We start from the raw sequence: 20720 nt of genomic DNA on the forward strand, positions 1-20720 counted from the left end.
GAGGCCTATTCAGCTCTCAAATGAGACCCCCCCCCCCCAATTGTGTACAATTGTGTACAAAGTACAATTGTCTACAAATTGCAGATGACTAAATACACAGGGCTTGTTCATAACTGATGAGTTAATTCTCAGTGAAACTGTCTTACTCTTCACAACCTCAAAACATAGATTCATGCAAAATGAATTGACTTTTATCTGGTGTTGAAAAAGCTACACAATAGGATTAAGCTAGACAAAACTGACAGTCAGTGTCAACAATTTAGAACAAAAAAGAAAATTATATACAAATATTATATTACAAATATTTCCAGGGTTGACTGTCACAGAGGGGGAAAAAAAACCATCTAACCACTTTGACCAGTACAGCTCACATGATGTTTGACAGCTGACAGCTCAAAAAAAAAAAAAAAAACCCAAGGGCCACCGAAATAACACACAAAAAATAAAAATAATAAAATAAGGATATCAAAAAGCAACAGACAATACAATAAAGTCTAATCAAATGAATAAGGGTCTAGTCAGAAGGTCCAGATGTCACAGTAAGGTTCTCAATAGTACATAATATAGGGCTCCACATTTTGTAAAAGGCCCTCAGTGATCCTTTGGAAGAATGTCAAATTTTTTCTAGGTGGATACATTGCAATACCTCTCGTGTCCAATCCTGTGAACTATTCCTTTAATGTAAATTTGAGATATTACATTGCAAGGTTTTTATATAAATTTTATTGCAAGAACATTTTTTATCAATTCACACAAGCCTTACTAAATACTCTGATCTGAGGGACTGTGAGAGACATGGGTTGTTTTGGCACAAACTTTTTTTTAAATGGCTGGGTGTGCAACATGCACATCATTAACTTCTCTATCTAGCACAAAGGTCAGCATTTTGGCAATTCATTCACATGCTAGATCGTGAGCAGTTTGGACAGTTCTTGCTCTCCCATTCTGCTTTGGGTGGATGAGGTGTACGGAGACAGGGACACGGGACACAAACCCACTGCCTGTGAGTGTTCCTTCAGGATCTCACCTCTGTGAAGTATAAACATACAGACCCAGAGGAGATTTCAGGGGCCAGGTATAGTGAGAGAGCGTCTGCATGTGACTGCTAACAAATGTGGCCTGAAGCAGGGCACAGACGGCTGCGGCTGGGATGAGTGGATGCACAAGTGAGGCAATGACACACCTTCCTAATAATAGTGTGCTGACGTGAAGGTGGGGGAAGCACTGTCAGCTATAACTCCTGTTATTCACAAAAAGGTCTTGCATTGCCAGTACCAGCTAAACGTTTACTAGCTGATTTGTAATTTACAGTTTTAGAACATTTCACAGTTGTCAGTCAGAGTTTTTGTATATGACAACAATAAAGAGGTCCATGATGATTTATTTACATGACGATGTAAAAAAAACTTTTATCTAACTGTTAAAATAAGACTGTACTTAAGTGTGTTTTTAAAATGCTTATTTTTATTATCACCAGTGGCGTGCACAGACTAAATGACATTTTAAAATATTTTTAAATAGAAAATAAATTGAAATAATGGGTTACACTTTATTTCGATAGTCCACTTTAGACATTCTATTAACTATAAGTAACTTTGTAACTACATGTCAACTAATTCTCATTAATTTGCAACTACATGTCTACTAACTCTCAGAGTAGACTGTTAGGGTAGGTTTAGGGTTAGTAGAATAAGTTGACAAAGAAAGTGTTAGAAGATAGTCTTAAGTGTTAAGCAGACAGTCTACTAATACTCGACTAACTGCTAGTTGACATGTAGTTGCAAAGTTACTTACTGTTAATAGAATGTCTAAAGTGGACTATCGAAATAAAATGTTACCAAATAATGTTTTACAATATAAACGTTTTTAACGTATTTTTTATTTTTACAGAAATGCATCCCTGGTGAGCATAAGAGACTTCTCTCAAAACCATCAAAAAGCTTTTAAACAGTAGTGTATATTTGAAAATTGCATTGATCTTAATTGCTTCGAATGTTAAATGTATTTTGATTGATACACTGTAATGCATTGGAAAATAAGTTATTTATTGAAGGTATACTAAAATACATTTTATAGAGTATTTATACATTACATGGATTAAACTGAGACATAATAGTGAATATTCAATGTTTTAAAATGTAATATTGTTTCAACATTTACACTGAGCTATTACCCCTCACATTGAGATGACACTAAGCAAAGCTCAACAATTACAACAGACACACAGACGTACTATTTACTGAACAATTACCAAAATTTGAGTGGTATGAGAATCTGCACCTTTAGTAGCTAATTTAAGCAAAAATTGCCAAGTCTAAAATGATACTGCCCTACAAAATGTAGATATGTTCATGGATTGTCAGACAGTAATTTTTAAAATAATTGTTTGTGAATCTCAATATGACAGCTGACAGATGTAATTTTCAAGTGACATTATTGCCATCATCTATTAGAAAACCCATTTTTGTTTTCTGATTTGATCAGAAAAACAAAAAGTAAAGAAAAACTTGTGTGTTCTAAATACACCATTATTATTGTGACAGTATAGACTAAACCACTTAGACAATATATTTTGCTAGATTTTCATACAAAGTTCTGTACACAGTAATAGTTACTAAAATATTAACACGAAAAATAAAGTCTGCCTACACAAATGGATTATAATCTGCAAGAGACAGTGAGACGCCAAATCATTTGCATAGACATGAAAATGGCATCCTCTGTTCCCAACACCAAAATCTAGAATAAAACTGGGTGAGTTTGATGACTTCTCAAATCAAGCATCTTCCGTTACAATTTGAGTCTGCGGTGAGATGTAATCAGGATATTGACCTCCCAGCGTATTCCTCACATTTTTTCTTTTGCTCTGTTCAGTGGCAATAAAGAATTAATAAGAAAATCTTTTGTGTTCGGTAATACTGTTCTGATATTGGCAGAGAAAAAGTTATTTTGTTTTTTAGTGTGCATGTTCTCACCCTGCAAGAGCAGTTCAACCTCCTCACTGTTCTCCACAGCTACTGGCCTCAGGATCATGGCAAAGAAGATCGCCACAAATATCACCTGTCATCCATAACAGTTAGGAGGTGAAATCACACATGAGAAATCAGTTGTTTCTCATAGACATCAGTGAGATTAAAAAAAGAGAAAACTGAGACTGTTGTCCAAGAATTGAATAGTTCACCCAAAAATAAAAATGTATTCACTCATCCATACTCATTAATTAAGATAGAACACTATTTATTTACAAGCCATCATTACTAACTCACATGTCATATTACACCTGTATGACTTCCTTTCTTCTGAGAAAACAAACAAAAGGAGAAATTCTGAAGATTGTTCAAGCTGCTCTTTTTCAAGCAATAAAAGCAGACCTCTGTTACAAAAGAAGTGCACCTAATTCTATTGAATGTGCACTTATAGTGTACTTCAAATCTTAAAAGTATATTTTACTCGCAGATAATATTCATCACAATGAATAATTCATTTTAAAGGGGTCGTATGATGCTATTTTAAAGATCATTATTTTGTGTATTTGGTGTAACAGAATATGTTGACATGCTTTAATGTTCAAAAAACACATTATTTTTCAAATACTGTACATTATTGTAGGTCCTCTATGCCCCGGCTCTCTCAAACGCTTCGTTTTCTACAAAGCCCCGCGTGTTAGAATGAGCCGTTTTAGGGGGGCGTGGCAGAGTCTTAACTTTGATAAAGAATATCTCTTTGGTTTTGAGACTTTAGTCTTTGCAACTTCAGGGATCTTATCTATGCACAATCAGCTTGTAACACTCCAAAGAGAAAGGAAAACTTGAAATCGCATCATATGACCCCTTTAATATATAAAATTAAAGGCCACTTAGGTATATGTAAAGAGAGATACTCTTTCATGACTGTTTCTTTACATACTATTAAAACGTGCACTTTGTAATACTGTCAAATTAAAATTTTACTTTAAAGTGCATTGTTTTATTTTTTTTATTTTTTTTATGTTTTAAAGGGTTAGTTTACCCAAAAATGAAAATGCTGTCATTAATTACTCACCCTCATGTCGTTCCCCCATGTGACATTAGTGGCTCAATTTCAGTTTTGCGAAGCTACGAGAATACTTTTTGAGCGCAAAGAAAACAAAAATAACATAATTTTTTCAACAATTCTTCTCCCCCGAGTTACGTCTTCCGCCATTTTAGAGAGTATCACAACGCATACGCACGCTTTCCCCTAAGCGTAAACAACACTGATTACGCAGATTACGTTCATGCGCGCAGCCGCGCGCTTTCTCCCCCGAACGTAAACAACGCTGATTACGTCGATTACGCTCTTGGGTACTCTCCAAAATGGCGGAAAACGTAACGAAGAATTGTTAAATAGATTATGTTATTTTTGTTTTCTTTGCGCTCAAAAAGTATTTTCGTAGCTTCGCAAAACTGAAGTTGAGCCACTGATGTAACATGGGCTATTTTATGTCCTTACTACGTTTCCTGGGACCTGGGGACATTACAGTTGCGTTGCTGTCTATGCAGGGTCAGAATGCTCTCACATTTTATCAAAAATATTGTAATCTTTGTTCCTAAGATGAACGAAGGTCTTACGGGTTTGGAACGACACGAGGGAGAGTAATTAATGACAGAATTTTCATTTTGGGGTGAACTAACTGGGGAGAAGTACTCTTTTTTTTTTTATTGTGCTAACATACTAAAGCACATGTAAAGTGCTTGATTATCATTTTTAACTGTAATGTGTTATTCAACATTACACCATTTAAAGATGATTAATACACTTTAAATGTGCTAAATTCCAATGTTATAACTACAAATAATGTGTAAAGTGCAAATACAAATATATTTAAATACATGACATACAAGTTTCAACAGAAACGACACTAAAGTATACTCTAGTCGAACATAATCAAACATAATATGCTTGATGCCAAACCTGACATAATACATTTTTAAGCGTTGGTAGGAAAGAATGACAGACATTTGTCATTTTTGGGTGAGCTATTCCTTTAAGTCTCCTGCTTCTCAGAAGATCCCACTGGTTCTTACCTTTAGAGGCTGCAAGATGAAGATGCTTTGGACAAGAGATAATGTAAGAGTGATGACCCACTGAATGGAAGAATCCCTTCCGTACTGGAAGCCATAAAGCAGGGTAAAGAAGGTGGAAATACCGCTCATGGAAAAAAGCAGGAACCAACCAATAAAAAGAAACCACCAAGGCAACCACCAACCCTGTTGCTTCTTCTGTACTTGCACAGATGGTGGGCTGGAACAACAACAACAACAAATCTGTTTTAAAGGAAGAAACAATTCTTGCATTTCGGCTAACAAGAACATCTGCTTATTATTTACATTTTCAAAGAACCAGCTCTAAGGTTAAAAGCAATTAAATAGTTCATACGTTGAATTGATACTGATAGTGAATTATGGACTAGAAATCGATCAAAAAGGTTGAGAAGAAAATAAAAAGAATGTGAGATTAATGAGAAAGAATATGGAAGTACAAAAAGAGCCTAAAAGGTCTTGAGTTTCTTGTGAAAGGGAATCATTTTTAATAAATGTACAATAGGAGTAGCTGAAGAGGTGACAGTCCTGACCTTTGGGAAGCGTGCTGGAGAGTCGCCATCTCAGCCTTCTTCAGCAGAACATTTACTGTCCCCCGTGCCTGCCGAAGCTCCTCATTAAGGAAAAAGCCCTTTTCTCCCACATGCTCCAGTAGGTTAGAAATGTGGCTCAGTGAATGGAACACAAAGCGGCTGCAGTACGACCAGTGAGGATCACCAACATTATCCACTGAATGGGAACACACAACAGGGATATTATAACTCTCTGTATAACGAAAAACATTTCAAATATATTTCTGATGAAGGACGACTTAATATTAAGCATTATGTCACATGATATTACAGAAGAATATGTCTTTTCAGAGCTGCACACATTAAGAATGAAAATGTTGCTTGAGGCAGAACATACTTGAAGTTTAATATACAGCTATGTATAAAAATGTATGGTAACACTTTATTTTAAAGACAAATTAATCGCATGAAGAATATGACGCAGGAGAAGAAAGTTCAACACTACTCAGCAATAACTAAAATCAAACACAAATGTGTCATTTTTAATTATTAGAATGGTTAAATTGGATCATCGAAGGTCAGTAGCAAGGACATTGGTTAATAAAATGGGATTAAATACATAAATGATATTTGTCTTATTTAACATATTTAATTATTGCAGGTTTGTATAATATTCTGAGTTTGCATTTGACTGTTTTTATTCATTTTGAGGAATACTGAATCTGTTTTTGTGCAGGTGAGATGACTAAACATGTTCATATTTAGTCTAGAACTACAGTAAGATCATGTTCACACACAACGCTCTGCACTTACTCCTGATTTCTCTCAACATGGCAACACCAAAGCTGTCAGTCAATACATGGAAACAAAGTAACTGGAGTTACTTATTTGAAAAAGTAACTCAGATATTTCCTTCTAAATGAAAAAGTAATGCGTTACTTTACTAGTTACTTAAAAAAAGTAATCTGATTACGTAACTTGCGTTACTTGTAATGCATTACCCCCAACACTGCTTATGAGGCACATATAAATGCCTTATTCTGCATGACCATATTCTAGATCCCTTAACCCGACCCAATACCTAAACTTAACAACTACCTTACTAACTACTAATAAGCAGAAAATTAGGAGTTTATTGAGGGAAAACTCTTAGTTAATTGTCAATATGTGTTCCCTAATCTAAAGTGTTACCAAACTTGTTTCCATTGTGGCCCTTGATTTAGCAAAATTACTTGAAATAATAATAATAATAATAAAAACAAAACTTTAACTGAAATGAAATGGAAAAAATGTGCTTATTTAATTTTATTTTAGTTAGTTATTAGGTAGTTTATTTTAGTTAGTTCTTATTTTCATTTAAAACTAAAACTGAAATAAAAATGAATAAAAACTATATAGATATATTAAAAAACTAATAAAAATGGACACAACTAAATTACTAAAACATTAAAATTTACATTTTAAATATAAAATAAAAACTAATTAAACATATTAATTAAAATTGTAATAGTATCTTAATGATACTAAAATAACACTGATTTAAGTAATGTGTATCAAGAGTAAATAACGTTAACATAATGCTAAATATTAAGAACACATGCAAATGAAATGTATGTAATACTGATTAAGGAACCTTGCATAATCTGAAGGACGTCATTCACTTTATTCAGGCCCCAGAAGAGATCCCCACTGGTCTCAGGCCGTATCTCTTTGGCAGCCAGCATATTTTTCGGGCTTTTGCTCAGATGATTTAACAGTCCTATGGTTTCCTAAGAGCAGGAACAGAACATTCACTTATAATAATATAACATTCTGCTCACAAGTATGTATTATTGGAGAAAGCAGTTATTATGCTTCAGAACTACTTCTGCAAGAACCTTTATGATAGTGTTCATAGACACAGCAGCAGCTGCTGTTGTTTTCTTGGAGGTGCCAGCCTTGTCTTTGTTAGGGAGAATGCGTGGTTTGATGTGTCTGAAGATAGTTATGATCAGGATGTTGATGGGGAACATGAAAAGGCCGCTCTCTATGGCTACCATGAACTCCTGCCATGTCAGTTCAAAAGAGCCTGTAATATCCAAGAAAATATTTTGTGTACATTTATAAAAGGAACTATTATTAAAGGGATAGTTCACCCAAAAAAGAGAATTCTGTCCCTATGGAAGTCAATGGCTACCAACAACTCTTTGGTCACCCACATTGTTAAAAAAAAACTTATTTTGTGTTCAACAGAAGATAGAAATTCATACAGGTCTGAAACAATGTCAGGGTGAGGGTGATAAAATTTCCACTTTTGGGTGAACCAATTAACTAACTGATGTCATTATGCATTATTTTTTATAATATATATATATATATATATATATATAATGCTTATGTGTAATGAACATAAATTAATAAGCAACTGAATAAAACATGCTCCCTTCAAGCATGACATTCTCAAACAGGATGCATTGCATAAAAGTAGCCGAGTGGTGTTGAGAGTGAGGCATTTGTGCCCATTTGTGCATTACATAACTTTAAAAAATTAAACATTCCGCAGGGAAGTTTTCTAACCTATCTTTAGAAGGACAGGCGACTCTTCATCAATAGGAAGGTTCCAGAACATGATGTTAATGGCCATGGTGCAGAGCAGCAGAGACATGCAGCATGACACTCTCTGAACACGTGTGAAAGGACTGCGCCGTGGAGGGTCGACAATTGACACCCAGATGTGCTCATCCCGAAAACCAGAAGATGTCCGGGTCTGGAAGATATTGCTGGGATGGGGGTTGGTAGGGAAGGTACATATATCCAAAATTATTACTTGAAAATACTTTAAAATGAACATTACCACTCTAAAGACTGATCGTTTCTCATTGTCTTAAAGGCTTATAGAGAATGTTGGACTAAATACAGTACTGATATTCAGTACAACTGCACAATTGCAAGTGTGTTATTGCTTTTATACAACAGTTCGATAAACGAGAAGTTAATATTGAGTAAATTACATTTCAGAACAAAATGGGGCCAATTAATTTTTTTCCAACAAAGAAAATATTTCTAAATGAAGCCAAACAATAATATCAATTATACAACAATTATTCTTGACCTAATGTCCAGAATGTCCTGGACTTAATGACCAGAGTGCACTGAGTGCACAGAGTGTCCGGAGCCAATAATCTAGAAAAAGAGCGGTTAAAATCTAAAATAGTTTGATTAATTTGATTTGTTGATCGCTACATAATTCCCATTCTTCCATTAATGTTATTTCATAATTTTGATGACCTTATTCTGAAATCTGGAAAATAGTATAATATAGAATAAGTTTCATAAAAGGTATAAGTTAGATGTAGTTTCTATGAGAATGTAAGTTTGTACCCAAAGCTTGCAATTTCATTCATGTTGGCTGAGTTGAAGGTCCTCCTGCACGTTTCACCTCTCAGCCAGGTGGAGCACAGAAAGTGTGTGACCTCCTGCGTCTGTAAATCCTGCATCGTGATTCTGTCCAAGTACCTGATGGAACATTTTGTGATGTGAGACATGTGCAACCTAATTCATTCATAGGCATATTTATTTCATGCATCACTTCATAGATCAGGGGTGTCCAATCCTGCCCCTGAAGGGACAAAGTTTAGCAGACATTAGCGCCAACCTTCCCAAACACATTGGCCTAGATGTATCTAGTAATTTTAAAGAATTTTATTAGTTGGTCCAGTTGTGTTTGATTAGAATTGGAGCTTTAAACTGACAGACTGTGGCCCTACAGGAGCAGGATGGACACCTCTGCCATAGATTAAGGATGAATTTTGAACGTGAAATTAGCATTTGGACTTAATTTGATGAAACCAGAAGGTTCTTTGATCAACAGCTACATTAGAGATAAAGGATAAGAATAACTTTCAAGAGCTATCACATCTCACAAACTCTGATGTTTGGCCATTAATTCAAAGTATTATAATCGGTCCCACTTTATATTAAGTGGCCTTAACTACTATGTACTTACAACAAAAAATAAGTACAATGTACTTATTGTGTTTATATTGTATTGCAAAAACTTTTGCTGCTATTGAGGTGGGATATGCTAGTTTTACTTGATTTTAGTGCTGCGTTCGACACTATCATGACATACTCATAGATCGATTACAAAACTATACAGGTATTCAAGGTCAGGCTTTAAGATGGTTTAGATCCTACCTGTCCGATCGCTACCATTTTGTTCATTTAAATAGGGAGTCATCTCAATTATCACCAGTAAAATATGGAGTGCCACAAGGATCTGTCCTAGGTCCTCTGCTATTTTCAATATACATGTTACCCCTTGGTAATATTATTAGAAAATACAGGATTAGTTTCCACTGTTATGCTGATGATACTCAACTATATATCTCAACAAGACCAGATGAAACTTCTAAATTATAAGCTAACAGAGTGTGTTAAAAATGAAAAAGATTAGATGACCAATAATTTTCTCCTATTAAATTCGAATAAGACAGAGATATTACTTATTAGACCAAAAAACAGTACACAGAATCTCTTGGATTACAATTTGCAACTAGACGGATGTACAGTTACTTCCTCTACAGTCAAAAATCTGGGTGTTATATTAGACAGCAACTTGTCTTTTGAAAATCATATTTCCCATGTTACAAAAACAGCATTCTTCCATCTTAGAAACATTGCAAAGTTACGAAACATGTTACATATAAGTACAATGTATAAACATGTATGTACACAATAATTGCATTGTAACAAATTATTAATTTAAATGTAAGTACATAGTAGTTAAGGCCACTTAATATAAAGTGGGACATTTAAATGTTTTTTTTTTTATTACAGAGTTATTTATTTTTACTTAAATATATATTTTGTTGTATTTTATTTGTGTTTGTTTGCTTGTGAAGTTAAATAAGATTAAATAAATTACAAAAGGATTAGTACGCAACACAAAATACTCACTTCATTTTAAAGTGTACTCTGTTTCTGCCTTGCTATGCAAAAATACGAAAAAGCATGCAAAAGCCGGTACATGCAGACACCCACCAGTCAGGGCTTCCACCTGAGTTGTCATGTGATATGTCAATGTTCTGCAGTTCTCCAAGACAGAAGGGCATACTGAGCAGGAACACATCCACCCCTCCCCTCTCAAACACTGGCTTCTCAGGGTCAGACAAATTGTAAGGTTCACTTTGCCCTTCTGTGAATTGGAGGGTCACCATTACCTGACAAAGAAAAGACTTGAATTAAGCACCTTCTAAACATATCAATGAGTATAGGCCAGTGAAGACAAGCACATAGACACAGGGTGTTTTACCTTCGCAGTGGTTCCAGCCCCTCTTCTGTGGCCTGTTTGCACATTCACAAGGTAGTTGTACATGGCACATGGATGGTTGTTCTCCAACAGAGTCATCTTACGCTGTGAACACAGGTATTTTACCACATTACAGGTATATGTATCAAGGATCTTGGTGTATCAATGGCAATGGACACAGTGGAATCAGTTTAGCATTGAAATTCTGTTGTGTCAACATTTAAAATCATACTCTGGTGAAAGTAAAAAAGCATTCAAATTGATCTAAAAGTGATGTTTTTCTCTTAGCTTTTGAAACTGACTGATGAAATTAAGACACAGTAACCGAACATTAATAATTTTGATGCACAAACCAAAGCAATCTATTTAATGACATATTTATTAAAGGTGGGGTATGTATTTTTTCAAAAACGCTTTAGAAAACTGAGTACCAAAACAAACTTGTAGCCAATCAGCAGTAAGGGGCGTGTCTACTCATGACGCAGAGGAGAGAGCGCTCAGTGCACAGGACGGACATTAGCCAAGCGACGACAGAAAGATCGAGATGGCGGATAAAAACAAAAGAGGAAAACGTCTGCGGAACAAAATAAGGCTTACGATAAGGCAAGAAGTAGGACCCGTGTAAATATCGGATCAGCTTTCCAGTGCTGGAGAGAATTCAATGAGCGGAAAGGCCTGCGATCGGACGCCGAGGTTGCTTTGTTTCTTCTCGATAGGTGAGTAACATTGGTTTTGCTTTCACTTATTGATGACATCATCATACCCTCGGCCAACTGGCACAGCAGATTCCACCTGGATTGCGTATGTATGTGTGGGGTGGAGCTATCAAAATAGGGGCGAGACCCTTTTGGGGTAAGGGCGTGTTTGTTTTGGTGATTTAAAATATCAACATTGGCTACCAGAAATCACTTACCCCACCTTTAATGTCCTAATATGTAGTGCTCTAGGACACACCACATTAAACTGAAACCAATATCCTGAATTTTTCAGTAATTGCTATTAGGGTTATTGTTTAATGTTTAAGAAAGATTTTTGTGAATCCAGGTCCTGATCTCCAAATATGGCTTCATCCCTCCTTGAATGTAACTGGGATTTTGTCAGCTGTTTTATTTAGGTAAAAAAATTTAGGTTGGGTCATAGCACCTCTCTCCTCAACAAGCCACATGAGTGTGTTAAGTAAAAAAGTAAATGTGGGTATACTGTACCTTTCTATGAGCTTTGCGGTCTGCATACCAGGCCCACATTACAACCACCAGGAAGAGAGCAAAGAAGCAGCTAAGTAAAACCACCACTATATAGTTCTCATTTACTGTGGCAAACAAAGCTGCTGTCTGGGACAAGTCAACTTGGTTGGGCATCACAAAGAAGGAGCTCCCAAAGAATGTTGTGTGGTTGCACAAACAGTGAGTTAGGTTCGGCATTGTATTGGGACCAACCTTTGGATAGACATGATATCATAAACACTATGAAAAGACTGTATATTAAATGTACATAATAAATGAACAACCATTATAGAGTCTTACCATGCAACCCTCTCTACTCCAGGCGTCAAGTGTGGTGTCCCAAAACAGGCACTTGGTTACAAAAACTGAGACTTTAAAGGTCAGTGTTTTACTTGAGGATTGACCAGCTGGTAATACTGCCACCTTCCAGGTCCCCTCAATTCCCCATCTCATTTCAGGGGTGATCAGCCAGCGATAATTGTCTGTTGCACAAATAATGCATGGGAAAGGTTTATCTCATGACGATTTAGTCTTTATCGTTTACTAACGTTAATAATACATGTGAACTATTCATTTTATCAATTATTTTCCAAACGTTACCTTTGTAGGTTACATTTGTGCTTTGATTCAAATAGGTGGCATTTGCCTCCTCTGGTGGGTGCAAAGTAAAACTGAGAGTTGTATTTTGATTTGGGATTGCTGCAACAACCACAGTCACATTTACGTCTGAGATGTTGAATGTTGAGGTGACAGTGAACCCTGGTTTCCAGGCTATATCCACAACTTCGGGCTCAGAAGCTTCAGGCCGAGGCAGATATATCTGTACAGAGGGAAGCATCATTACCTACTTATTACTTGCAATGCAATTTAATTCAATTGCTTGATTCAATTAAACTTTTTAAAGCACTTATCACAATACATATTGTTTCAAAGCAGCTTTACAGAGACTAGTGTCTTACAAATCTCATAGAGAAAGCCAAATGCTTCTCTGTTCAATGTTCAGATACGTAAAATTGATGAAGTGAGCTTAATATAGTTATTTAACTAATATGTTGCAAAATGAGTTCACCTCAATGTTCTCTGCAAGATTTTTGAATTTGATTGAAGAGTTTCCATTCTGCAAAGAAAAGCTGCAAGTTGTTCCAGTGATGCTTTCGTTGGACTTTAATTCCAATGGATTCTCTTTAAATTGGAAGAGCTGTAATAATAAAGTTTTTATCATCTTCAAATCATGACCATGCCTGTGAAATGATTGTAAATGGTCTGAAATGACTGCAAATGGTCTCTATATGACAGGGGAGGGGTTAAAAAATAATAAAACTGCTTGAACAGGTCAGACGGGAAAAAAAAGAGTCATTTTAGAGGTGGAGCAAGTTGCTTGATTAATTATTATCAAGAAAGACTTTTTTTTCTCTCTTTTGGAATAATGTGCACTGATGAATCAGTGAACAATAAGACCAGAAATATGTACTATATTAAGAAAGTCAATGAGATTAATTTAACTTTTAGACTGTATAAATGAAGATTTACATTCCGAGAAGAAGGATGTAGCTGATTTTATGACTTGGGTTAAAAATTAGGACTTTGATCAGTGAATGCCATGTTAGCAAACCTGGACATTGATATTCCCAGTGGGCAGTTGACTTGTCATTGCAGAAAGAGTTGGGAGTTGGCAAGATCCTCCATCCTTTGAGCCAACAGATTTTCCACCCACGGTGCTTGAATCTTGCCTATGGAGACACAGCTGTACATCAAATATGATCCATTGCATATGATAACATAGGCCAGCAATCATTCAGCTAATAATGACCTGGTGACATAAATGGTGCCTGTTGGAAGTTCCTTGACAATGTTACCGTTAACAGCTAGAGCCTTCCCATAAATGTTGCCAGCAAGAGTGATGAGTTCCTCAAGCTGTTTGATAAAAAAGATAAAAGAAATATTCACAGACGAAAAGCTATAACAATACAAAGCATTAATCTGTCTAGAGAGACATAATCAGCCTCAAAATAATTTGATCCAATGATAACTTGACTTACATCATCCATGTTGTCAGGTTCACACTCTTGTGAATACAAAAGTATGGCCGCAGTGCTGTTCATAATTTCATCAAGCGGGTCTCCATTCAATTCACCGCTCTTTAGAAGGTGATCATATATGTTTTGCAGATATTGGACCTATCCAAGTAGAAAGTGAAAGAAAATTATTTACATTGATTCATCAATGTGTTATGATAAAAACAAATGGAATATGTGGTTTAAAGATTTTGAAGCAATGAGAATATTATTATTGGTGTTACGCAGGGATCAACAATAAGGATGGTATGTTGGCCTGGGACCAGTGTGAACTTTTCTTTGCCCTATTGGGCCAATGTCGGGTTGTCACTACATTTACTTTTGTTGATTATGTACATGTATTAATGCCTGGCAGACTTGCACAAATGAGGATATTAACTTGCTGGCTAACACAAATGAGGATATTGCAAATTAAAAGCTTGGTAAATATTTTTTATATTTTTAAAATTTTATTTATTTTTAGAAAGAAAGAAAGAAATGTTTAATGAAAAATATTTCTATATTATTACTCAAAATCTTACAGGCTAATACAAATCTGATGCTGGAAAAACAGAAAAAAAATATACACTTGAGACTGATTATTAAATACGATATACAATAATGTAATGTATTAATAATTAATGCTTTATAATATAATGTATGAATCACCTTATTGCCCTTTGATAGTTCTTCTGTTGTTGTCTCCAAATCCTTCAACATTGTTCTGGCATTCTGCAAGATTGACAAGAAGGGTTAATATTATCTCATGAGTTTATGAATTGTTGTTGAGATTGTAATTTACTTTGTATGTCAACTCTTGTAAATATGTTATATGCCATTTTTTTATTTAATGATATTATTTATACACAGTGTTTGATTATGGTCCAGTCCCTTATAAAAATATCAAGCAGCTAACTTCTTTACAGTCATAAACCAGTTCATCATGGTATGTAATGAGCCATTTTAAGCAAGTTTACAGATGGTTTTATATATTACTAATTTCTACAATAAAATTGATCCTTTTTACTTTTACCTTTTTCATACCCTTATCCTAAACTTTTTCTTTTACCTTTCTTTTTTTTGAGGCCTGCTATCATAAAACAGATCTGGATATGGCCACCTTACTCAAATAAAACATAGGCCCAAATTCTTTTACAATTGCATAACTTCACCAACCATCAAAAACACAGTAGTATTTCCTATATTGTTTGTCAATGACGACAATGTGTCAGTAAGACTTCTGCGGCTCCTTTTGTTTGCTTCCCTTGGTGTCAGATGTGTATTTAAATCTGTAACGGCATAGCATTACATTCTGTTTATTTCATAGAAAATATGTAGTAAGCAATCTTATTTCTGTGCTGTCCAGTAATTCTGATTCACATCATCAAACAATGTTATTTTATGTTATGTTTGTGTTGAGGAGAGGTGATTTGTTTCTGTACCTCGCATGCAGAGGGAGCTAAAGCTCATACTGCAGTTGGGTGTGGTCACCAGCTGAAATGGATCTTTGACCATATAGGCGCAAGCAAAGTGATCTTCATTCACATCTTTGCCATTATTTTTAACAGGGTAATATGAGACAGGTTCAAATCCTGTAAACATACCCAAACATATATAAAAAAATCTCTATGAATTATATAGTGTAATTTATTTCATTGCCATATACTCTTAAGGTAAAAATAAAGGTTCTTCAATGGCTCTTTACACCTCCTTATCAGCAAAGACATTTGTATAGGGATCTTGAGTTGTATTACTATACGGTTCTTTGGAGATTAAAGATATTTCATAATACGTTTTTTTAATAAACATTGATTTCTGGCTTCTCATACATGATAACAGGCTGCAAAACCCTTATTGGATCTAACTGAACCCTTATTTTTGGGCAAAACAGTATGTTATGAACAGCATGATACCAACTAAAATATTGCACTAACATCAGTTTGCTCTGGCTAATCAAATTAATTCCTTCATACAAACTCTAGGAAGTCATTGGAATACCAAACTTAGTCACACTTTAGTTTGGGGGATCAGTTCTCACTATTAACTAACTTTTAACTACAACTTTTGCCCCCAATAAACTCCTAATTTGCTGCTTATTAATATTTAGTAAGGTAAATATTAAGTTTAGGTATGGGCTAGGATTAATGGTCATGCAGAATAAGTGCTTTATAAGAACTAAAAACAGCCTAGTAATATGCATGCTAATAAGCAACTACTTAATAGTGAGAACTGGTCCCTAAATTGTCCCAAAAGTGTTACCCAAAATTTAAATCAAAAGTTATAATGAGACAAGATGTAGCTTGTTACATTTAACTTACTAAATCTGTCAGCACTTTCTATTTTAGGCACAGGTTTGACTTTCCTTGTTATATAGTAAGGGCAAAGAATCTAGAGGAGGTGGAAAAACTGTGAACTTTACTCACCATTGATGGAATTTTTATACATCAACTCCCGGCTGACCCACCACGGTCCAGTTTCTGTGTACTGGGTTTGTAGGAGCTCCTTAATCTCAAAATTCAAGTCCCTCAGAAGATGTCCCCCATGTTTTTCACAGCTCTCTTGGGCTTCAGCCCATGGCATGGATTCCTGGACAAACTCGTACGCTATTCCCTCATGAATTTCCAGAATTCTCCTTCCATAATCATATTCCTTGTGTCCACTTTCTTCTGATTCATCCTTACAAGTTGTAAGCGGCATCAAAACAATTGAAATCCAACAATAAACAAGCACTTGCTTTGAGCTAGCCATGACTGATAATAGCTGAAAAGCAACCTTCAGTCTAGGAAAGTCTGTGTGGACTAAAAAACAGTGTGCCTACGTACATCTTAGGCAAATCGGAAATCTCACTTTGTGAAAACAGTGAATGTGAACTAACTTCATTAGGGAAATGGGAGCAGGCACTCAAATACATGCAAAGTCTGCCTTTAAAACAAGACTCTCCAAAAAGCCTCCAATACATTGTTATCCATGATCACAGTTTTGTGAAATTAAGATATTTTGTTTATAAGTCACAAAATCGTGTGCAGTGATGATGGAAAATAGTTCATTGTTATTCTCTGTATTAGGCTACTATACACCCACCCACCCCAACCCCCACTGCCAAAGGTCCAGAATTTAAGTCCGTTTTTTTTGTAATAAACACATTTTTAAAAATCCTTTTAAATAATGATTTGAATCCCCCCAAATAAAAATGATCTAAACCAAACTGAAGCCCTAATATTGTTAATAGGACTCTGCCTGGAGGACAGACGCAAGTAATTGCACGCGCTCAGTCGATCTCTCTCTCATTCACTGTCTGTTTAGGCTTGTTAAGTGCAAATCTACGGAGCCTCTGTACAAATCAGCATGGTACACATTATGTTATCATTACTAACTTGTTTAATATTCAGTCCACATGCATGAAGTGTAAAACGAGAAGGGCATAACCTTACGAAAAAAGAAAACACGGAAAAATCGCGGTTGCTGCGGTTTTTGCATTCCTCTGCGGTTTGCTCGTCAATAGCGCGGTATTGCGATATTGCGGTTATCGCGACAGCCCTAATTGTTAAAAGCACCACTTCTGTTATTCCCCTTCCACGAATATGCTAAACTGGCACGCAACATGTAACAACCTACTGCGCAGCAACTGACATTATGCATTCATAGCAAAATCTGTGAGGCCAACGACATCTAGCTGGATAGTGAGTATGGGGCGAAAAGAGCAGGAGAGACGGAAGAGAAAGCAGGCTCGAAAAATGTTTCCGAGTGAAACCGAGTCCAAGATGGTTTTCTGTGCGCACACACCTGAAGCGCGCTCACAGAAAGCGTGTGCGAATGTCGAATTAAGTTTTTAGAGAGTGCTTAAACTCGCGATAGACTGAAGTCAGTGATAGGCTAATGTTCTTTGATAATGTGAATGTTCTTTGCTTTCTTTCTGTATATAATTTTTGCGCTGTTTGAATAACTGTGGAAACAAAAGTGTTAATTACTAACTTACAATGTATTTATTAAACTGTGATCATGTTAAATACCCTGGAGTTTCACCCTCCGCCTATGGCCAGGCTAATAAACTTACTACTGTCTGTTATTAAATTAAACAACAAAAGAAACAGAGAAAATCACTTACTGCTCTTGACTGAATAACTCATTTATATGCATACAGTGAAGATTGTGCAGTGTTTTATTTTTACATGTATTACTTTATTAACTGTCTGTAGTAGGCTATTTCTGTGGTAGCCTTTACTTGTCACAACTGGTTGTAAACCACGCATCACAAGGAAGATGAAGTTCAAACAGTCTTTAATAAATCCATAAGTAAATCCACACACTGGCAAATGAAGAAGCATAACTATACACTGACGACACCGGACAACTGAACCAACACAGAACTGAACTAAATACACATGATAATGAGAAACACCTGAACATAATCAAATTAATTACCATGACAACCAACTCAAGGGAAACGGAAAACGAAATCCAGACCTACCTGAAAAAAATAAAAATCTGTTTATTAAATTTTTTATTAACATATTTTTTTGTCTTTTGCTTGTAATTAGCAATTAGACTGTTAACTTACCTTCAGTAAGCTTGAGAACTTTTTTATTTACATTAGTTAGGTTAGTATGAAGTTTTTGCCGTTGTAATGATTTTTATTTTTATTTTATTTATTTATTTATTTTTACATGGTGGCAGCTTCTAGCTCAAAGAAAAAGAATGTTAGGGGTCAAAAACAACAAAAATCCATAGACCTACCTGAAAAAAAAAAAATTTGTTTATTTTTTGATTAACATATTTTAGATCCTTTTGCTTGTAATAAGCAATTAGACTGTTTACTTACCTTCAGTAAGCTTGAGAACTTTATATTTACATTAGTTAGGTTCATATGAAGTTTTTGCCGTTATAAAGATATTATTTTTATTTATTTTTTTAACATGGTGGCAGCTTCTAGCTCAAAGAAAGGTAATGTTAGGTGTCAAAAACAGCAAAAACAGTTTTTTTTTGTGAAAAATCCTTAGTGTTTATGAATTTTTTAACTGATAAAATAGATAGCATCAGAAATACAATAACAAATGTTGAATCTACAGCATCTTGTAATTCAGCTTCATTCTTCATCACACCCAAAGAAAAATTACAATGCTTTACAACTATAGAAGAGGAAGAGCTAAATAAACTTATCACTACATCTAAACCGACAACATGTTTATTAGATCCTGTACCCACTAAATTACTGAAAGAATTGTTACCTGAAAGAGTTGTACTCATTGTTATCTCTAGGTCACATCCTAAAACTCTTCAAACTGGTGGTTATTAAGCCTCTCATTAAGACACCACAACTAGATCCTAGTAAACTGGCAAATTACAGAAACAATGCAAAGCTTCGGAACATGTTACCTGTTTCTGATGCAGAAAAGCTAGTTCATGCATTCATGACCTCTAGACTGGCCTATTGTAATGCACTGCTAGGTGGTTGTCCTGCATCTTCAATAAACAAGCTACAGGTAGTCCAAAATGCAGCGGCAAGAGTCCTTACCAGGTTAAGAAAATATGATCATATTACCCCAATTTTACAGTTCTAATCACTAACCCCAATTCTATCACTCTACTGTAGCGAATCAGCTCATGGGGAAATATGAATAATTAATCATAACTAGTTATAATTAATTATAAATATTTAGATCCGCTGTAGATATTTACTTGACCTCTCAGGGTCAACTGTCTGTCAATTCTAAGAACGTTAATTTTGGTGCCTCCAGGAGTGGTTGTGGTGCCGTGGTGGATGCTGTCAGCTGGTGCGCTGTGGTGATGTAGGCTGTAGCAAGGTGTGGGTCCTCGAGCTTATGCAGCAGGTGTCGAGGCTGTGTCACCTGTCATCCTGAAGTGAGTTGGTCGAGGTTTCGCTGTTGCGCATGTTGGCCCGTTGCTCAATCCAACTTTGTCTGGCTGCTTCTGGGGTGTTGACCGGTTTCAAGGGATGCTCCTCCCTTGGAGGGGTCTGATGCTGTGTTGCGTCAGGCAAGGAGTCAGAAGTTTGTCCTTCTCAGTACTCCTTAGTTGAGTTTTGTTCACCTTGTTCACAGACAACTTGGCACCCAGTATGTTTATTGGGTGAGGGGTCTGTGAACGTTTGTTAATCTAATGAATAATTGATTTGTTAAATCAAATGAAAAATGGTGTGTCTGATTGGTCCAGACGCTACACTACAATACATCACACTTCTTAAGGTCGCAGAACTCTGGACTTTTGGTAGTATCTAGGATAGCAAAGTTCACTAAAGGAGGTAGAGCTTTTTCGCATTTGGCTCCTAAACTCTGGAATAGCCTCCCTGTCTGATAATGTTTGGGGTTCAGACACTCTCTCTGTTTAAATCTAGATTAAAGACACATCTCTTTAGCCAAGCATTCACACAGTGTATCTCATAACTTTGTACTCCAGCTATATCTGATCAAATGCACAATATCATTCTTTACTTGAAATGGTTTGAACAACAGCTACGCTAATTTTTCTCCTTCTGCTTTTCTGTTTCTGCCATGGGATGGGCATCTCGAGGTAACTAGGAATTACACAAGCTTCAGTCACATTTTTCTATGTTTGTTCGCAAC

At 35.7% G+C, this 20720-nt stretch overlaps 1 protein-coding gene across 1 annotated transcript; it reads right to left on the reverse strand.

The window, feature by feature from the left end:
• Window positions 1-2775: 2775 nt before the first annotated feature.
• LOC107705321 (polycystic kidney disease protein 1-like 2) lies at window positions 2776-16887 on the reverse strand. The gene is made up of 21 exons (XM_016508577.1): window positions 16563-16887; window positions 15582-15731; window positions 15316-15428; window positions 14809-14871; window positions 14125-14262; window positions 13896-13999; window positions 13698-13815; window positions 13155-13283; window positions 12686-12905; window positions 12386-12567; window positions 12068-12298; window positions 10866-10967; window positions 10595-10773; window positions 8933-9067; window positions 8129-8331; window positions 7450-7640; window positions 7206-7341; window positions 5594-5789; window positions 5046-5262; window positions 2976-3060; window positions 2776-2866 (listed from the first exon to the last, which is right to left on the reverse strand). The coding sequence occupies exons 1-21, from the start codon at window positions 16885-16887 to the stop codon at window positions 2820-2822; spliced, it is 3264 nt and encodes a 1087-aa protein (XP_016364063.1). The 3' UTR covers window positions 2776-2819.
• Between the last annotated feature and the right edge of the window lie 3833 nt (window positions 16888-20720).

This window comes from Sinocyclocheilus rhinocerous, unplaced genomic scaffold (assembly GCF_001515625.1).
Source record: "Sinocyclocheilus rhinocerous isolate Xijiao unplaced genomic scaffold, SAMN03320098_v1.1 scaffold1465, whole genome shotgun sequence".
In the NCBI taxonomy this organism is placed as follows: domain Eukaryota; kingdom Metazoa; phylum Chordata; class Actinopteri; order Cypriniformes; family Cyprinidae; genus Sinocyclocheilus; species Sinocyclocheilus rhinocerous.